The sequence below is a fragment of the Phialemonium atrogriseum genome (assembly GCF_030411735.1).
Source record: "Phialemonium atrogriseum strain 8032-3 unplaced genomic scaffold QBC33scaffold_29, whole genome shotgun sequence".
In the NCBI taxonomy this organism is placed as follows: Eukaryota; Fungi; Ascomycota; class Sordariomycetes; order Cephalothecales; family Cephalothecaceae; genus Phialemonium; species Phialemonium atrogriseum.
The window spans coordinates 198,695-215,141 of record NW_026848166.1 but is presented as its reverse complement, the minus strand read 5'-3'; the positions used below and the strand labels follow the sequence as shown (position 1 = coordinate 215,141).

The 16,447-nt window shown below is 55.2% G+C and overlaps 8 protein-coding genes across 8 annotated transcripts; 6 read left to right on the top strand and 2 right to left on the bottom strand.

Moving 5' to 3' along the window:
- Positions 1–415: 415 nt before the first annotated feature.
- On the bottom strand, positions 416–2,156 carry QBC33DRAFT_498877 (Alpha/beta hydrolase fold-1; the record flags this gene model as incomplete). Its single annotated transcript, XM_060425634.1, has 1 exon — positions 416–2,156. The coding sequence occupies exon 1, from the start codon at positions 1,952–1,954 to the stop codon at positions 416–418; it is 1,539 nt and encodes a 512-aa protein (XP_060279928.1). The 5' UTR covers positions 1,955–2,156.
- Positions 2,157–2,380: 224 nt separating this feature from the next.
- Positions 2,381–4,098, top strand: QBC33DRAFT_596975 (high-affinity nicotinic acid transporter; the record flags this gene model as incomplete). Its single annotated transcript, XM_060431906.1, has 2 exons — positions 2,381–3,119; positions 3,255–4,098. Exons 1-2 carry the CDS (start codon positions 2,485–2,487, stop codon positions 4,096–4,098), a joined length of 1,479 nt encoding a protein of 492 aa, XP_060279927.1. The 5' UTR covers positions 2,381–2,484.
- Positions 4,099–4,327: 229 nt separating this feature from the next.
- QBC33DRAFT_622682 (4-carboxymuconolactone decarboxylase) lies at positions 4,328–5,064 on the bottom strand. Its single transcript, XM_060432857.1, has 2 exons — positions 4,736–5,064; positions 4,328–4,601 (listed from the first exon to the last, which is right to left on the bottom strand). The coding sequence occupies exons 1-2, from the start codon at positions 4,993–4,995 to the stop codon at positions 4,436–4,438; spliced, it is 426 nt and encodes a 141-aa protein (XP_060279926.1). The 5' UTR covers positions 4,996–5,064; the 3' UTR covers positions 4,328–4,435.
- Positions 5,065–6,005: 941 nt separating this feature from the next.
- On the top strand, positions 6,006–6,953 carry QBC33DRAFT_549005 (uncharacterized protein). The gene is made up of 2 exons (XM_060428928.1): positions 6,006–6,344; positions 6,411–6,953. The coding sequence occupies exons 1-2, from the start codon at positions 6,145–6,147 to the stop codon at positions 6,781–6,783; spliced, it is 573 nt and encodes a 190-aa protein (XP_060279925.1). The 5' UTR covers positions 6,006–6,144; the 3' UTR covers positions 6,784–6,953.
- A 164-nt stretch (positions 6,954–7,117) lies between these two features.
- QBC33DRAFT_562575 (dimeric alpha-beta barrel) lies at positions 7,118–7,885 on the top strand (the record flags this gene model as incomplete). The annotated part of the gene is made up of 1 exon (XM_060430218.1): positions 7,118–7,885. One exon carries the CDS (start codon positions 7,118–7,120, stop codon positions 7,883–7,885), a length of 768 nt encoding a protein of 255 aa, XP_060279924.1.
- Positions 7,886–8,386: 501 nt separating this feature from the next.
- Positions 8,387–10,562, top strand: QBC33DRAFT_596971 (high-affinity nicotinic acid transporter; the record flags this gene model as incomplete). Its single annotated transcript, XM_060431905.1, has 8 exons — positions 8,387–8,698; positions 8,763–8,846; positions 8,926–8,967; positions 9,035–9,269; positions 9,341–9,431; positions 9,488–9,741; positions 9,850–10,215; positions 10,339–10,562. Exons 1-8 carry the CDS (start codon positions 8,522–8,524, stop codon positions 10,560–10,562), a joined length of 1,473 nt encoding a protein of 490 aa, XP_060279923.1. The 5' UTR covers positions 8,387–8,521.
- Positions 10,563–11,130: 568 nt separating this feature from the next.
- QBC33DRAFT_498871 (zinc-type alcohol dehydrogenase superfamily) lies at positions 11,131–12,609 on the top strand. Its single transcript, XM_060425633.1, has 3 exons — positions 11,131–11,205; positions 11,283–12,098; positions 12,148–12,609. Exons 1-3 carry the CDS (start codon positions 11,140–11,142, stop codon positions 12,457–12,459), a joined length of 1,194 nt encoding a protein of 397 aa, XP_060279922.1. The 5' UTR covers positions 11,131–11,139; the 3' UTR covers positions 12,460–12,609.
- Positions 12,610–12,987: 378 nt separating this feature from the next.
- On the top strand, positions 12,988–16,416 carry QBC33DRAFT_622679 (transcription factor). The gene is made up of 8 exons (XM_060432856.1): positions 12,988–13,273; positions 13,345–13,427; positions 13,541–13,861; positions 13,899–14,513; positions 14,633–14,965; positions 15,090–15,311; positions 15,439–15,591; positions 15,695–16,416. Exons 1-8 carry the CDS (start codon positions 13,217–13,219, stop codon positions 16,230–16,232), a joined length of 2,322 nt encoding a protein of 773 aa, XP_060279921.1. The 5' UTR covers positions 12,988–13,216; the 3' UTR covers positions 16,233–16,416.
- Positions 16,417–16,447: the final 31 nt, after the last annotated feature.

Genomic DNA, 16,447 nt, shown 5'->3' with positions numbered 1-16,447 from the left:
CCTCACCCAATTCGCTGATGTCATTTGCTATCCCTTGGGAGCCTTACTTTCTTGATCATGTATTCTTTGGCTCGCTCCAAACCAAGTCCGTTGCCTCGGGGAATCAATGGCAGAAGTTGACGATAGCTAGGCTTTTGATTGGCTAGCTGGGCTGGCTTGAAAACGTGTATTTTTGAACCTCCTCGACCTCAAAACGCGGGAAGGTCTAACCTATCATGCGGCGATTCGGGCCTAATTTGAAAACGCAGCCGGCTGAAAACGCGGAACCGAACAAGCCCTTAGAGTTAACAGAAGTAGCGGCAAGGGTGTTGAGGATGGAGATGCTAAGGTGGTAGCTGCTTCTAATGGTTATACTTCAGCTTTTATTACGCTGCTGTAACTCTTGCTAAAAATAAACCATCTTCACACAGCTGTTTCAGGCCAGAAAGTTGGTAACAACTTTGACAAACTCTGGGCAATTCTCCACCATGGGTAGATGCCCAGCCAGTTGCACTTGGGCATACCCACCATGGCCCTTCCCATGCTCGAGTTTCTCGGCTGCTGCCTTGAGTGCTTCCGGCACCAAGCCGTCCGCCTCTCCGCTCAGGAGCATCATTTTGCACTTGACTGACGCTAGGCGGTCGGACATGTCATAGTCGTACAGTGCCTCTGAACTACGTCTGAACCCGTCAAAGTCGTTGCTCGCCACCATGGCCGCCACCTTGTTGCCTCCAGGCCCTTCCACGTTCTCAGGCAGGAACCAGCGCTTGACCGTGGGTGCCGCCAGCGCTTGCATGCCCCCTTCTTGGGCCTTGCTGATGCGTCCAGCCCACGCGGCCGACGCGCCTGCGGCAGACTTAACCCCGCAGTCGCACACCACGAGACGGTTCAGGCGGCCTGGGTGCTCCAGCGCGAACTGAAGGGCCGTGACGCCCCCCAGTGAGACGCCTATCACCGAGTCCACCCTCTGGATTTTGAGCCCGTCCAGTAGATGCGCCAGGTCCGCAGCCAGAACCTCGGCGGTGATCTTGCCCTCAGACGTCACTGGCCCTCGACCACGACTTTCGTATCGCAGGAACCGATATTCCGGGTGGAAGAACCCGCCCCAGAGCGATATGAACTCGTCCCAGATCTCCCGGCTCGTCATCAGGCTGTTGACGAACACCATGGTCGGCGCGTCCGGGTCCGTGTTTCCCTCTAGCCGGTACGTGCTCTCCGTGCCATCCGCGAAAGTAAACGGGCGCTCGATGACAGCCTTTGGCGGCAGCGCGTCTAGTGCTGCCAAGTCACGCGCGCACGGCCCAAAGTTGTAGTGCAGCATGTAGTTCCGCCGGTCCTGGGTGGTGTCCGTCATAATCCGCTGCCGCCAGACGGTGCTTGTGGCGTATCTGAACTCCGGACCGCCATTTCCGTGCGCTGACGTATATTCGTGGATGGCGAACCAGTGCGGGTCCTCACCGCGGTGGAAGGCGGGCGAGAGCTTGAACCGCCGCGAGCGCACCCACCCGGGGATCTTCTCCAACAAGGGAACGTGCTCGTCCATGTACCATCGGTGCACATCCTCGGACATGGCTTCCTTCTCCGCCTCGCTGGCGCTGGGGGGCAGGTGCATACGCAACGTCATGATGAACCCGGGCACGCGGTCGGTCTCGTTCACGCTGCCAGCAGAGAGTTCTTCTTCGTAAAAGTAACGAGAGCTTTCGACGTGTTTGAGCACTTCCTGCTCGCGCTGCGATGGGTGCGCGGCCAGGTCCGTGTAGCCGGGCGTGGTCATCTTGTCCAGGTCGGCGATGTCGTAGACGGCCATCCAGGGCGGATTCTCCCCGTCTGTGGCGCGGTAACGGCGACCAGACGTGATGAAGGGAAGCTGAAGTCGTAGGGGGCCATGTTCATTGTTGTACCAATCTTCGAATGCGGTTCTGGAAACCGTTGGAGCGTGCTCGATAGTCACGTAGAGAATGCCCGGCTTGCCCATCTTGATGTTAGGATTAGGAGAAAGTCAAATTAGGGAGGAGGAGTGGGAAAAGCTTCATCAAGCTAATCAGTTGGAAAACTCAAGAGGTTTTCCATGGTATTTCTTCGCGCCCCCGAAGGAGATAGTTGAGTCCGGCCCAAACGAGGTAATTCCGAAGCCGGGATACGAATCTTCATCGCCATCCATTCGCAACCCATTTTCCGAACTGTCGGGACTACCATTTCCCCACGTTCCCCGCAAATCCTCCGCGGGGACTTTTATAGGGGGAAAGCGGTAACCTGATTGGTCGTGATCTGTTTTCCGTCTTCTAGGTACCTAGGTAGGTAAATTACACGGCCGCGACGGCGGAGAAAATCGATCTAGACCGCCTTGATGCTCCTCAGTTTTCCAAATGTATTCATTCAACCAACACTGCTCTTGGATCGGGACCGGTGTCGTGAATACACGTTTTATTATCACTGTTACACTCTGCCACTGCCGCCCGACTTTCACTCCCTGGAACAGAGATAACCAGATCCAAGGATATAGGCATGGGCAGAATCATCGACAGCACCGGAACCCAGGACCTCTCTGCGCTAGAGAAGGAAAAGGTGGGCTCGCTACACACCGAGTATGCGGCTCTCCCTCCGGCCATCGACCCCAAGCGCGAGCGTCAGGTGGTGCGCAAGCTCGACATCTTCATCGCGCCAATCGTGGTGCTGGTCGAACTGGTCAGCAACCTCGACCGCGGTAACATTGGTTTTGCAGCCACCCAGGGCATGGCCAAGGACTTGCATCTCGTGGGCAACCAGTTCAACATCGCCGTCAGCATTCTATTCGTCACCTACATCACTTTCGAGTTCCCCGCCGCGCTATTCGTCAAGTGGATCGGCTTCCAGCGAGTGATCCCCATCTGCGCGCTCATCTGGGGCACTGTCTGCTTGTGCACTGGCTTCGTTCAGTCATTTGGCTCCCTCGTTGCTGTCCGCCTACTACTGGGGGCAGCCGAGGGCTGCATCTTCCCCAGTCTGAGTCTGCTGCTCCTGAACTGGTACAAGCGCGAGGAGCTTGTGACTCGGATCACCTTCATCTGGGGTGGAGCCGCCTTGAGTGCTGCCTTTGGAGGATTGATCGCGTTTGGAGTGTTGCAGATGGATGGTGTTGCCGGGTATCGCGGATGGCGTTGGTAAGGCAACCTGTCTCTTCTCTCCTCGCTTCTCTCTTCCCTATGCATGCCCACCCCCCCCCCCCCCCCTCTTTCCATCGCTCCTGATTTATGTCTAATCGCTATCAACTGAGAGACTAACTCAGTCCCATGTAGGCTTTACATTATAGAGGGTCTCATCACCATTGTACTCGCCGCCGCCTGCTTTTTCCTGATCCCCAAAAACTACGAGACCGCCTACTTCCTCAACGACGACGACAAGCAGGTCATGCGCATTCGCGCTGAGCAAGCCGAGGCTTACTCAGGTGGCGATGGCCACTTCAAGTTCTCGGAGCTCAAGCTCGCTCTGTCCGATGTCAAGGTCTGGTGCAACGCGATATGCCAGCTGGCCTGTACCACCATCACCTACGGCTTCGGCACCTTCCTGCCCCTCATCATCCAGGAGAGCTTCCACTACTCCGTCTCGCAGGCGCAGTACCTGACCATCCCCGTCAACCTCTGGGGCGCTATTATCTACATCTGCGTGGCGCTACTCGCGGATAAGCATAGCAATCGCTTCTTGCCCCTGGTCAGCTTCGCACCGTTGATGGTGTGCGGTTACGCTGTCCTGCTCTCGCCCGTCTCCTCAGGCGCCAAGTACGGCGCAACCTACCTCATCAGCACTGGCATCTATATCTGCGCAGGTATCAACTTTGCCTGGCTCACAGCTAACTCGGCACCGGATGGCAAGAGAGCTGCCAGTGTGGGTATCCAACAGAGTGTGACACAGCTTGCTGGTGTTGTCAGTGGCCAGATCTACAGCAGCACTTCTGCACCCAAGTATCGGCTGGGACATAGTTGGAGCCTCGGCTGTGCTTGTGTGGCATGGTGTGGTTGGTGGACCTACCGTCTTATCTTGAAGAATCGAGAGAAGAAGAAGAATGCTATGAGAGAGGCGAGTACAGTTGACGTGCAGGTAGTATTCAGTGACCGGTCGCCCGAATTCAAGTATGTATTTTAGTTGAGATAATGCAATTTGTGTAGACTCGAGCCATGTCTATCTGTTATTGACCGTAAAATAATTCTGATTTGAGGTCCGCTTGCCCGCAAACCCTCTCATTTTATTCGCAACATATCGAGAGTGGCTCTGGGCAATGAATCCTCATTTGGCCTAGCTATTGAAGCGTGTCATAGAGGAATAAAAAGTAGCTCCCCCGGGAGCTGACCAAGTACCCCGGATCCCGAGTACCCTTCAACTCTCCTTCAGTTACGCGGGGATAGCTTAATTATTTCACTGCTTAAGGCAGGGTTAACTTGATTCTACCTCAACATCATCAGCACCACCGCCCCAAGCCAGTCTATTCTAGCTCACCGCTTGCCCTCATCCGCTCAAGTGCGTCAAAAGCAACTCGGGTTGACTCCAGAGCACAAGGCGCGCCGGCGTAAACCGCAGCCTGCATCAACGCCTCTTGAATGTCCTGCTCTGTGGCCCCGTTCCTGATAGCACCTTGGACGTGAACTCCCCTAATTACAAACCAGCGACAGTTAGCCAAGATTTACGAAATATAATAAAAGTGATAAAAAAATAAGGAAGGACATAGACAAGCATCACTGCGAAAGGAGATCATGGCAAATAAGATGAACGGAAATCTCCTTACAGCTCATGGTTCCTTCCTAGAACGGCCAACATGACGATAACCAGCAGAGACCGCACTCGTTTTTCCAAGTTTGGACGTGTCCAGCACATCGACCAGCCCATCGCGACTGCCATTGACTGCATGGGTTGTTGGAAGGGGTCTAGCGATTTCGAGTCGGCCACATGGGAGGCGCCGAGGACCTCGGCGCGGATTTTCATGCCCTCTTCGTAGAGGACTTGCTGGGCCTTCTCGATGGCCTCGCGATTTGGTTGATCACCCATCTTTTTTTGGGGGGGTTTTTTGTCGAGCTGCAGCACACCAAATTTAAACTCCAGATGATTTTAGTGTTGGTGGTCAGTCTCGACAAACTGTTGCAAATAAGGTCCCTAATTGAAGAAGTGCTACGGGGGCGGCATGTGCGAGCGGGGTATTATTAATGGATGATTAACACTCTCATAATCCAGGAGCCGACAGTAAATTAGTGGGTAAGTAGCTCTAAACTGGCTAAGCTCTCGGCTTCTAGATTCCGATGTTAAACCATGTTCACCTACCCTAACCCTAGTGAGCGAGACCCTGTGCGCTTCAGTCGCGATGGGGATTGAGATTGAGATTGAGATAGAAATGCAATTGTGCAGTACGTACATACGTAGCAAGTCCATCGGTTCCTAGGGGTTGGGCTATGGGTAGATACGCAAATGTTCATGGAAACAGTCGGTCGAGAGTGGCTTGGGAAGGCCTTCCAGCACTGTGACCGTCTAAATTACTCCACCATACACCATGCATGCCTACATAGGTATGTATGATTTAAGCCTCATGATGCAACGTCATTCAGATCTCATCTAGATCACAGTGTGCGACGAATGCTTTACAACTGATATTTCAAGAAGCAGACAGCTTTTATTTTGCCAGAAGGCGAAAGGGGGAGATCGCACATCTCTCAACGGGATATGGCTTCCACTTCGGGCCGCAGCGCGACTGAATTGCTACTTAGGTCCGATCTGTCCCGGCCTGCGAGAATAGTATAACTAACTTCCCTTTTGCTGTCAAAAACAAGGGCAACCTAAAAACATCACCGGTCATAAACTCTGTACCCGTCTTTGTTGCCATCTCTCGCCGCTAAACGCAAGCTCAACAATACCCGTGCTACCGCAGCCATGGCATCCACCACCGCGACCAGCCGCGGTAGCAGCACATGCACATCACCTCTCGGCGTCAGTGGCTTTGCGTTAGTGACGGGCGGCGGCTCGGGCATCGGGCGTGCCACCTGCCTGCTTCTGGCGCGGGAAGGGTGTGGGGGGGTTTGTATCGCCGACATATCCGGCAAGTCGGCCTCGTCCGTGGCCAAAGAAGCGCGACAGGTCGCGACGAACCCGTCTTTCAAGGCCATAACATGTACCGTGGATGTTGTGAACGACGGGTCGGTGGAAGCGATGGTGACGGTGGCGGTGGAGACGTTTGGGCGGGTGGATTATGCGGTAAACTGTGCGGGAATTGGGGCAGTGAAGCACGGACTGGCCGAGACGGAGCGGGAAGAGTGGGAGCGCATGATTGCGGTGAATCTCACAGGCGTGTTTGCATGCGTCAAGGCAGAGATCAAGCAGATGATGCAGCAGGAGCCGCTGCAGGCCGAGCATGTCCCAACATCCATGTCCATGCGAGTAAGGAAGATGATGTGCTAACAATATCGTGTGTTCAGTAATACATATGCTCAGCTGCAGCGCGGCTCCATCGTCAACATCGCCTCCCTCTCCGGTCTCGTCGGTCTGCGTCACTCAGGCGCCTACACGGCAGCGAAGCACGGAGTGGTCGGCATCACGCAAACCGCCGCACTCGACTATCCTGAAGTGAAATCGAATGCGGTAGTTCCTGGATACATCAAAACACCATTGACATCGGTTCCTGGCGAGATGCAGCGGAACGCGCTGGAAAAGGTCAATAACTGGACGCCGGTGAAGCGCTTCGGCTTGCCAGAGGAGGTGGCCGAGAGCATCGTATGGCTGCTGGGGAGCAGGAGCAACTTCGTGCATGGGACTTGCTTGACAATCGATGGGGGGTATCTGGCACATTGAGTCAATTCATCTCTGACAATTAGTCAGGGAGCGAGGGTCGGAATTCAGGTTCCAGTGACGTCTCGGCAACAAAGGGTAACCCAATCTCTATTGCAGGGCGATTAATAATGAGCTGGTAATTAATTGGCTTCCGTGTAAATAATTTATTAATATCAATACCCAAAATCTCCAACCCTTGAGCGCGGCATGAGGACGCAAAGACGACATTCCTCCTCCTCCTTTATCAACATCGAGACGCACATATCTAGGTATCCTCTTCCTAGTCCACCAAGCCAGATACATATAACACAATCCAGACTCATATATCACCATCACCATCACCATCACCATCACCATGTCCGACCACGGCTATGTTGCGGCGAAGTCCAACCTGCCCCAGCCTGCCTACCGGCAAGAAGCCTATCCAGGGGGGATGCTCTTCGTCCTCTCCAGCGCCAAAGGCTCCCCGGTCGACGAAGAAAGATTTAACACCTGGTACGACACCGACCACGGGCCGCTGCGGCGGTCGTGTCCAGGTGTCCTCGACGCGACACGATACCAAGCGACCGACGGCAGACTGCCCGAATGGCTCGCCACCTACGAGCTGACATCTCCCGATGTGCTGCAATCCAAGCAATACAAAGCGCAGTGGGCAAATCAGCCCGAGTGGGAGAAGAAGATGTTGGGGGATCTCGCGATTTTGGACCGGCGCGTGTACCGCTTCATCTCCCGCAAGACAGCCCTGGACTACACTGCCCGCGCAAGGGAGGGACACATCTTCCAGTACGTGGGGATTGAGCCGTCGGCTCGTTTAGGTACTACCGAGCTCGATCGGTGGTACGCTGAAGAGCACATACCGCTCCTATCGAGCGTGCCTGGGTGGTTGCGGAGCACGCGACTAGAGTTGGTCGATGCAGCGGGTGCGGCAGGCAGTCGAGTCAACGCAAACGAGGACAAAATCCCACAGTTCATTGCCATTCACGAGTGGGACACTGCTCAAATCTTCGAGCACTCGGAGTTCAAGCGGGCGATTAGCACGGAGTGGAGGAATAGTGTGATGGAGAGGCAGAACAAGGATAAGGAGGAAAGGAGAACCTGGCAGCTGTACAAGAAGTGGGAATAAACTCGGAATTATACTCGCTGAATATTACTCCAGTATTAACCGACTGGTTATGGAGAAAATGAGGCCATGTAGCAAGCTGGTGATTATGCTGTTTAGAAAATCCATCACCATTCATCAGAATTGGCGCAAAATGGTTTACTAATTAATTATTGCCTGCTTTGGGAAAAGTCATTTGCTGAGAGGGTTATGATACCCAGTCTTGCCGTTGATTATCCAGGCCCTTGGGATCGAAGGCACGCAGTCATTCGTGAACCGATGGCCTACTTGCTTTGATTCACATCTGGTTGGTCGCAATCCATTTTCCGACGCTGAATATCGAGGCGCGGGGATGAACGTGGCCGAGTCTTGATTTTCGTCGACAATTACTTAGAGGGCGAAGCGAAAAGGATCTCCATTGGGCATTGCCACATTTAAACTTGGGGTAGGTGACTGGGGCACGGTCTGGTTTTTCTCTCTTCTGATTTCGTTCTATAATATACAGTACATACACACTCTCCCTCTCTCCTCTGTTCGCAACTCTCCCCTCTCCTCCCATATTTCCCCATCTCCTTCTCAATCTAGAACTGGCCTGTGATTCGCTTTTCACGAGTTCAAAGACGCTGCCATATTGAGGAGGAGTAAACCCGAGCCGGCAAGATGACGCATGCCGAGAAAACCCCCCAGGATGATGACGTCCCGGCGAAGGATCTCGGGGATCTCGAAAGCACGCCGCAGCTCTATACTGATTCGGCGGAGTTCCATGAGCGGGAGCGCAAGGTCGTTCGGAAGCTCGATATCTTCATTGCCCCGCTCATGGGAGCCTTCAACTTCATCGTCAGTCCAAACGGTTTCCCCTTTCCTCTTGATCAAGCATGACATTGTTGACGTGGCGTGTTAGTCGTACATATGCCGATCGAATATCGGCTTTGCTGCAACGCAGGGAATGGGCAAGGACCTCAACCTTGTTGGGTCCGACTTGAATGTAAGCTCGTCCGACTCTTCTCTCTAGGGGCGGGGGGGGGGGGGGGAGCGTTGGTGCCATCTGCTAACTTTGTGCACAGGCTGCCGTGTCTGTGTTCTATGTCCTATATCTCCTATCAGAAGTAACAGCCGTCCCGTAGCGAGTCCCGTTTCTTGATTCTTGGCCACAATTGACATATTATCACGCAGCTTCCGATTTCGATGGTCGCAAAGCGGTGGAAGTTCGAGCGTGTCTTGCCCACCCTGACTATCTGCTTCGGCGCCATTACGTTGGGCGGCGGCTTCGTCCAATCTTACGGCGCGCTGGCAGCCACACGACTGCTCCTGGGCCTGTTTGAGGGATGCATGTTTCCTTGTGTTGCCCTGTTTGTCGCAAACTGGTACAAGCGCGAGGAGATGGCCGTCCGCATGGCCTTCCTTTTCGGTAAGTCTCGGACTTTATGTACCGGACTGCTTGTTCGAAGCCCTTAATACTCATTCATGTTTTCATTGCAGCTTCGACGGCCATCGCTGGTGCCTTTGGAGGGCTCCTGGCGTATGCCATCTACAACATGGACGGTGTGGCGAACATTGCCGGCTGGCGCTGGTACGCCTCTATTCTTGCCCACTTCTATTTGACTGCCTCCTTAACAAACCATACAGGATCTACATCATTGAAGGCATTATCACCATCGTGTTCGGGCTGGCGTGCTACTACCTGGTGCCGTCGTCGTTCGAAAACGCGTACTTCTTCAACAACGAAGATAAGGAGATCATGCGCTACCGCGCCGAGCTGACGCACCAGTACAGCGGCGGCAGCGGGCACTTCAAGATGCGCGACATCTGGATCGCAGTCAAGGATCCCAAAACTTGGTGTCACGGCTGGATCCAGTTCTGTGTGATCACGCCTCTCTACGGTACGATTTTTTAACCCCCCCCCCCTCTTAGGGCTTGTAATAACCGACACGACGTCGGTTATGTACCAATTATCAGGACTAACGAACAGTTTGATGACCTTGGTGCAGCATTCAGCCAATTCCTCCCAATCATTATCGAAGACGGCCTCGGTTTCAACACGCTTCAGGCGCAATACCTCACGATTCCCGTGCAGCTTTGGGGGGCAATCATCTACATGTTCATTGCGTGGCTCTCGGACAAGTACCGGAAACGATTTCTGTTTATGGCAATCTTTACTCCCATCTGCGCGCTGGGGTACCTGCTCCAGCTTTGCCCGATCCCTGCCGGCGCCCAGTACTTTGCCACGTTCCTCATCACCGGCGGTGTTTACATCATTTCGGGGAACAATCTGGCCTGGGCATCGTCCAACGCGGCTCCTGACGGAAAGAGAGGCGCCACTGTGGGCATCGTCTTGACCCTCACAGATTTGGCTGGTAATTCTATTCTCCTCGGCCCTTCCAAGCTCTTCCCTCTTGCTCGTTCATGCAATGGGCACTTCATCTATTAATTATCACGAGAATGGCAAGAAAGGCTGACTTGTGGGAATCGAATCTTAGGCGTCATTGTGGGACAAATCTACCCGGCCAAAGACGCGCCTAGGTATACGCTCGGGAATGCCTGGACGTTCAGTGTTGTCATGGTTGGGCTGATCCTCTTCTGCGTCGTTACGCGGATCTACAAGAGTAGGAACGCGGCCAAGGAGAGGCGGGCAGCCGCCGGCGAGGTGGTGCCCCCTGAGGAGTGGGATGACCGCGCTCCGGACTTTGTTTACCAGACGTAGACGTTTGAGACCGACAGCTCTGCTGCATTGGGCTGTCGTATATTCTACCCTAGGTGTGAGTTTGCAGCCGTGTACTTCAACTCTCAACCCCACGCGCAAAGCAACCAGAGCAGAGCGGCATCGCGCATTCAAAAGATAGCGACATGTCCGTCGAAGGACTGAATGACATCGGGAATATCAATATTTGCTCAATCTATAATTACTGCACTTGTGATTGAGCTCGCGAGGGCCGAATAAGGTGGGGCGTATCACACGGTACCTAGGTGGTGGGACTTCACCGGCTTGGGATTGTTTCTCAGTTCGGGACCTGAATCCCGGACGGATTCCGGACCTAACGATCGCGCCCCACCACAGCTCAACGACACGGAATCCCGGCAAAAGCCATCGTCTTCCTTTTCATAGTCTTCAAGTGTCATCTTCCGTTTTATAATCTGCTTTACATTGCATACCTACTTCTCAGTCGATCCTTGTGTTGACACATCGTTACAATTCACCTCGGAAGGGCTCCCTCTTTCTATAATTAGCCAAAGCCGTTGAAGCGCACCAGTAAGAGAGCACTCGCCTACTAACTATCGCCATGTCAGCCCCCATGCTGTACGAAAACAAAGCCCAGGTGCTCTACGGGCCTAAGGATCTCCGTTTGGTACTCGGTTTCTTTCCCCTTCCCCCCTCTGCCATGCAGCATGATCCACTGACACTGGCTTTGACTCCCTGTGACAGATCTCCCGCCCAATTCCGCCCCCGGCAGCGGACGAAGTTCAGGTCGCAATCCGAAGTACTACCCTCTGCGGCTCGGACGTGCACTACTACACGCACTACGCCAACGGCGACATCAAGATCCGCGAACCCTTATCCCAGGGCCACGAATCCGCCGGCGAGGTCGTCGCCCTCGGCCGCGACGTCACGGCGCTCCACATCGGCGACCGTGTGGCCCTCGAAGTCGGCGTGCCGTGCGAGCTGCCGAGCTGCGATGAGTGCGACACCGGGCGGTACAACCTCTGCGGGCAGATGCGGTTCCGCAGCAGCGCCGCCCGCTTCCCGCACTTCCAGGGCACGCTGCGCGAGCGGGTGAACCACCCGGCCCGGTGGTGCCACCCGCTGCCGGTGGACATGTCGTGGGATGCCGGCGCGCTGCTCGAGCCGCTGTCCGTTGCGGTGCATGCCGTCCGGAAAGCGGGCCTGAGGCCGGGCGCGAGCGTGCTGGTGGTGGGTGCCGGTGCGGTGGGACTGATGTGCGCGGCAGTCGCAAAGGCGGCAGGGTGCGCCGACGTGACCATGACGGATATTGCGGCCAACCGACTCCGCTTTGCCCTGGAGAATGGCTTCGCAGACGCCACCAGCGTGGTGGCGCCCCCAAAGAGGAACAGCGTGCCGACGCTGGAAGATGGGCTGGCGTCAGCACGAGAGAACGCGGTACGAGCCACGGAAGCAAAAACAACGGCTACAAGCAAAGGTGGCAAGTTCCACGCAACCTTTGAGTGTACGGGCGTGGAGAGCTGCGTGCAGACATCGATTTACGTATGTCCTCCAGCTCGTGTGGTCTCCGATATTGTCTGCTAATCAATAAATTCAACCCTCGGTCAAGGCAACGCGACCAGGCGGCAAAGTCCTTCTCATCGGCCTTGGCGTGCCTATCGAAACCCTCCCTATGTCCGTCGTGGTCCAGCATGAGGTCGACCTTGTAGGCGTTTGGCGCTATGCAAACACGTACCCCCGTGCGCTCGAGATTATGCAGGCCGCAGGCAAGGAGGGCACCAACGTCCCCGACTTGCAGAAGCTGCTGACACACCGCTTCCACGGGCTCGAGACGGCCCCCAAGGCGTTTGTCACCGCTGCGCGGACGACCGACGACGACGGGGAGGTGGTTATCAAGGTGGTGGTGGTGGTGAACAATTGATTCTTCCGTTTACCGTGTGCGTGCCTAGTTTCCACTTGCATGCCTGGAGGGCCCAATGATAGAATAGATCCCTGAGATTGCCATGGAGCGCTTACAACATGTTAAAGTACCCTTATTGACAATTTGCCTGCCTTGTTTTTTTTACTTTCGACTACCGTGGCGGAGAACAAGACGACCATCTGCATGACTACTCCGAACTAGGCATAAGGGATCAATTTTGTAGTGGATCTGGGCGCTAGTGTATGCAAGAGACCCAATAACATACGTTGTGGCTGACATGGTTTCCCGCTTTCTCCTCATCCCCATCGGAATATACTAGCAAGCTGACTCTCACGTCCGGAAGGGTGTTCAGGGAGTGTAGGAGGGGCGAGGTCGAGAGGAGTGCCGTGCGGCCGGGTGGGCGATGACGATAGTGATGGTGGCGTGTCATTTGTAATCAGCACCAATTGTGTATAAAGTGTACAGTACTATTTCCGGGGTGTAGTATGAGGTGCATGGAGGTTGGGGTAATTGCATGCCATGCCCGGTCACTGCCGGTATTCCTTTTCTTCCCCTTTTTCTGTGGAACATCTACCACACTTTTCCCCACACTACCTGCGAGATCAAGTCAGCTTACCACTCGTCACTTTTCACTTCCTGCTACTGTCAACAGTCACCGGTCCTATGATTTACGTCTTTTTTGTCGACAGCCGCGTCCTCGGAGAGAAAGACCACCCAAAATTGAAGCAACCTTCCACCGCTGGCCGACCAGTAGCAGATGCCCCGAAAACACATCACGACGGCGTGCACCGCTTGCCGTGAGAGCAAGATCAGAGTAAAATTCACTGGTTTAGGTGCTCCGTGGGAGAAGGAGAGAGCGCATAGATAGCTGACTGTGTGTCATAGTGTGATGGAAGGCATCCCCGGTGCGGAAACTGCAAGACCAAGGCGAAGGAATGTCAGTATCAGCAGGGTGAAGACAAACGAAGGCACGTTGTGCCGGTCTCCCCCCCTTCCCCCCCCCTTCCCCCCCCATCCACTCGCCTCCCAACATCAACTCTTGAAAATTGACCCGGTCTAATAACTCTCTAATATTAATTAGACTGTCGGTTCGAAAGGTCATTGAGGTCTTTTCGCGCCGAGCTGGCCAGCTGGAGGATTTTATCGAGGCCCACGGGCTAGAGGTACCCATTAGCGAGCGCGCCGACGATGCAATGATGATCGGAAGGATGATGGAAATGTTATCTACACCGACCGACAGAGAGTCGTCGAACGATGACCGGGCCGATGAGGGCCAGTGTGGTCTTGGGCCGAGGCCCGCCGAGATGGCTCTAGAGAGGGACGCGACATGCACCACACATGTAGCCGATCGCGTCGTCCCACAAGCGGCACCATCGCCCCCCCCACACGTCCAATCCGCTGGGTGAGAATACTACTGGACCTTCGCCGGGTTCGGAAAGTAGCCCGGACAACACCTACGACATGCAGGGTGGCGGTGACGGTGTGCCGTCGATGGCTCCGGATGGGGTCGACCTAGACGGGATGACGGGCTTCAGCATGGACAACATGGACTTGCCCGATTTCCCGGAACTCGGCATTCTCCCGCTTGAGACGACCGCCTGCGGCTGGGACCAGCTCCGGCAGCAGCTGTTCCCTGTGCATCCGAATCTCGACTTTGGCATGCCGCTAGCGCCACCGTCGGACCAAAACTGGCGTCTTCCGCGCGGCGAGGGCAACCTGTCCAGCGAAGAGTCGGGCGACGAGGAAGAGGAGGATGTGGTGAACCAAGTCTCGGAGCGGGTGGGCTCGCTGCACCTGTCCGAGGATGGCGAGTTGCGCTACTACGGCGCGACGTCAAACCTGACGCTCCTAGACGACACGTCGCCGCTGGACCATCGGCACGACCTGGAGGCGGGCAACGTGCGGAAGCGCGGGCAGGCAATGATGGAGGCTGCAGGAGTGGGCCAGCATGTCAATCCGGCCTTGGTTCAGCATCTGAGCAGCCTGTATTTTGCCTGGCAGGACCCGAGCTTCCATGTCGTCGACAAGGACATGTACGAGCGGGAGCAGGCGCGGTTTCTATCCAGTGAGAACAGCACGTTCTATTCCGAGACACTGACGAATACCATGCAAGCAGCTCTTGGCGCGGGATCCCCATACGCAATGGAGAGACAAACTGACATTTGGTGACCAGATGTGCATTCGGGGCGCTATATGACGCGCGCCGGCACGCGGACTTGCCCACACCGCTGTCTGACTTCTTCGTGAAGCGAGCCAAAATCTGGCTGGAGATCGAGCTGGACAGCCCACACGTGGCGACGGTGCAGGCGTTGGTCATTCTCAGCAGCTTTGAAGCGGCCCAGACGAGAGACGCCCGCGGATGGTTGTACAGCGGCATGTCGATACGGCTTTCGTTTGATCTAGGCCTACACATCGACATGACGCCGTACGTGAACAGCGGACGGGTGAGCGCCGCCGAGGCAGAGGTGCGCAAGGTCGCGTTCTGGGGGAGCTTCATAGTGGACCAGTAAGCGTTTCTCCCCTGTGGTTTTCGTTTTCCTAGATTTTCCATGTTTTGTTTTCTTCTTCCCGTCTTCCCTCCGGTGCATTCCTCCCATGGCAGCCACAGACGGCTAACGCAGGCAGCACAGTCTCTGGGGGTTCTATCTAGGACGACCGCCCTTCCACATCAACACAGACGAAGTCTCGGTGCAAAAGCCCGCCGAGCGCATGTACGCGTCTAAGCATGGCGAATGGGTTCCATACGGCCTATCCAAGGCCGTTACTGTCCAAGCGCTTGCAGACCCCATCGATCTAGTCGCCCGGCAGTGGGTTCTTCTCTGCGAGGTTATGGGCTCGTTCTGCCATGTGCTGTAAGACTGACACTATTATCCTCCTTCTAGTCTCCCCTTGAGCCTGCGACACTTTCCTCTTCCCCCCCCCCCCACCCCGCCCCTTTTTTTATATTTTATATTTTATTTTTTGCTGACCATGGTCTAGGTACGACCGCCACAACGTCGACGACACGTCCCTAGAGTCGGTTGTCCATAGCACCGTCTCGCAGCTCGAAGCCTGGAAGAGCAACCTCCCTCCAGAGTTGCAGGTCGACCTTCACGACGGCGCGATTTGTCTTCCACACGTCCTCGTGCTGCAGTACTGACTCCCACCCACCCCCCCCCCCCCTTCCCCGCTTCCATTTCCGAACCCTCCCTTCCTTTCTTTCTGGACCTCATACTTACATTGCGTTTGTTTCCAGCATGAAATACCACCAGTCGATGATATACATCCATCGGCCGTTCATCTCGCGACAAGGCGCGCGTTCCGTCGGGCCTGCTCTCAACCGTGGCTACCTCCACGCGCGGAAAATATGTATCGACAGCGCCGTCGCCATATCCACTCTTCTACGGCTCTACCGCACGACCTACACGCTCCGCTACACCAACGTCGAACTCGTCAGCATCATCTTCTCTGCCGCCATCATTTTGGTGTTCGCGTCTGTCGCAAGCACCCCATCGCATCAAGTCCCGCCGCTCGGCAGCGGCATAGGAGGCGGAGGGGGGGGCAGCGTGGCGACGCACCTCGACACATGCTGCAAGGCGTTGGCAGATCTCGGGCATGTGTTCCAAAACGCGTCGCGTACGCTCGAGGTGCTACTGGCAATCAAACGCAAGTGGCAGGCAGAGCTGCTGGCATCGACGGGGTCCAAGAGGCGCAACTCGGCCAACTCGAGGCCCGCTGTGGGATCCAAGAAGAGGACAATGTCGCGCCGGCAGGGACATGACGTATCGGTTTGAATTTCTCAACTTGTCTTTCGGTGTATTGGAATGATGTAAGGCGATATGTTGGACTGTGTTGGGTTTGTGACAGTCTAATAATAATTACGTGGAGGTAGAGGACAGGGGAAGAAGGCTTTCGGAATCACCACCAGCCTTTTGATCGTCGCGCGTATCACGCGTTTACAACAGCCTTTCCAACAGCACACACGTGCTGACTAGGTAGTAATTAATAC